The sequence below is a fragment of the Rhinopithecus bieti genome, unplaced genomic scaffold (assembly GCF_001698545.2).
Source record: "Rhinopithecus bieti isolate Rb0 unplaced genomic scaffold, ASM169854v2 scaffold_6908, whole genome shotgun sequence".
In the NCBI taxonomy this organism is placed as follows: domain Eukaryota; kingdom Metazoa; phylum Chordata; class Mammalia; order Primates; family Cercopithecidae; genus Rhinopithecus; species Rhinopithecus bieti.
This window is the reverse complement of record NW_016805193.1, coordinates 189,193-190,547: the sequence shown is the minus strand read 5'-3', so window position 1 is coordinate 190,547 and position 1,355 is coordinate 189,193. Positions and strand designations below refer to the sequence as shown.

At 50.6% G+C, this 1,355-nt stretch overlaps 1 protein-coding gene across 1 annotated transcript; it reads right to left on the bottom strand.

Annotated features, from left to right (window-relative positions):
* Positions 1–200: 200 nt before the first annotated feature.
* LOC108529374 (vinculin-like) lies at positions 201–1,100 on the bottom strand. Its single transcript, XM_017871643.1, has 2 exons — positions 835–1,100; positions 201–377 (listed from the first exon to the last, which is right to left on the bottom strand). The coding sequence occupies exons 1-2, from the start codon at positions 1,006–1,008 to the stop codon at positions 216–218; spliced, it is 336 nt and encodes a 111-aa protein (XP_017727132.1). The 5' UTR covers positions 1,009–1,100; the 3' UTR covers positions 201–215.
* Between the last annotated feature and the right edge of the window lie 255 nt (positions 1,101–1,355).

Sequence of the window (1,355 nt, the reverse complement as noted above, 5' to 3'; positions counted from 1 at the left end):
AACCTTGACCTCCTAGGCTTAAGCAATCCTCCTGCCTCAGCCTCCCAAAATGCTGGGATTACCTGCATGTGCCACTGCACCTGGCCCTAATTCCAAATTTCTGATGTATCTATCCAACACAGACTTTCCCCTCCTGAGAGAGTCTGAGTGCATCCCACATACTGAATACTCGATACTTGATTCAGAGGTAAAAATTTCCCCGAAGTGGAATTAAATTACTGCAAAACAGCACAGAAGCTGCCAGCCAGAAACCAAAAACAGCTGCCACGTACCTGCTCCGACTCCTCATCACTGATGTTGGTCCGGCCCAGCATGGTGGCCTTCACTGTGGACAGGATTTTGAGCTGGGTGCTTATGGTTGGTATTCGCTCACATACCTAAAGAGAAAGTTTAATTTGGTATGTTTCTCTGCTTGCCTCACCCAGGTTGGAATGCAGTGGTGCAATCACAGCTTACTGCAGCCTTGACCTCCTGGGCTTAAGCAATCCTCCCACAAGCTCCTTGAAGGCAAGACTTACCTACCTCTGTATTCCCAGTGGCTGGCACAGAGAAGGCACTCGATAAATAAGCAGCAGAATTCCACTTGTTTTTTTCCCTAGGGTCAGTACAATCCCCTTCTCCAGAAATGGAAGCATTCATTTGATTAGGAAGTAACCTTTCCTGAATCTGTCTTTCCCAGTACATTTGTGTTTTTTCCTTTCTGCTATTTCTGTCCCCGGTGAAGTGCCCCTTTCTCCCTTACCTAGTTTTTCTCTCCTGCTTTTCTCCCTCTCATACCCTCCCACTCCAACACACACACACACATACACGCACGCAGCCTCTTTCCCCGAGTACCTGTAAGAGGTTGGTTCTAATCCGTTTATCTGTGCACTGCTTGGCAACCTCCTTGGCCAACCGAGTCACCTCGTCTGAGGCCTTGGCGATGTCCTTGGCACACTGAATGAGCGCCCGCTTGGTACCACTGCCCCCTCTTACCAGCCGAGACATCTCAGCCATCAGCAGAGCCATGCGCTTGGCTGCTGCAATGATGTCATTGCCCTACAGGGAAGCAAAGATACAGTGTGAGCTCTGCCCACGCTCTGGCCATGTTAAGGAAGGAAGGAGAAGNAAAAGAATTGGCTCACAGGCCAGGCGCGGTGGCTCACACCTGTAATCCCAGCACTTTGGGAGGCCGAGATGGGTGGATCACCTGAGGTCAGGAGTTCGAGACCAGCCTGACCAACATAGTGAAACCCCATCTCTACCAAAAATGCAAAATCAATTGGGCGTGGTGGCGCATGTCTGTAATCCCAGCTACTTGGGAGGCTGGGGCAGGAGAATCGCTTGAACCCTGGAGGCAGAGGTTGCAGTGAGTG

Coding starts and splice junctions, on each gene's coding strand:
- LOC108529374 (XM_017871643.1), bottom strand. CDS start 1,008: ATGGCTCTGCTGATGGCTGAGATGTCTCGGCTGGTAAGAGGGGGCAGT. Junction 378..834: donor TTAGAACCAACCTCTTACAG/GTACTCGGGGAA, acceptor CTTTCTCTTTAG/GTATGTGAGCGAATACCAAC.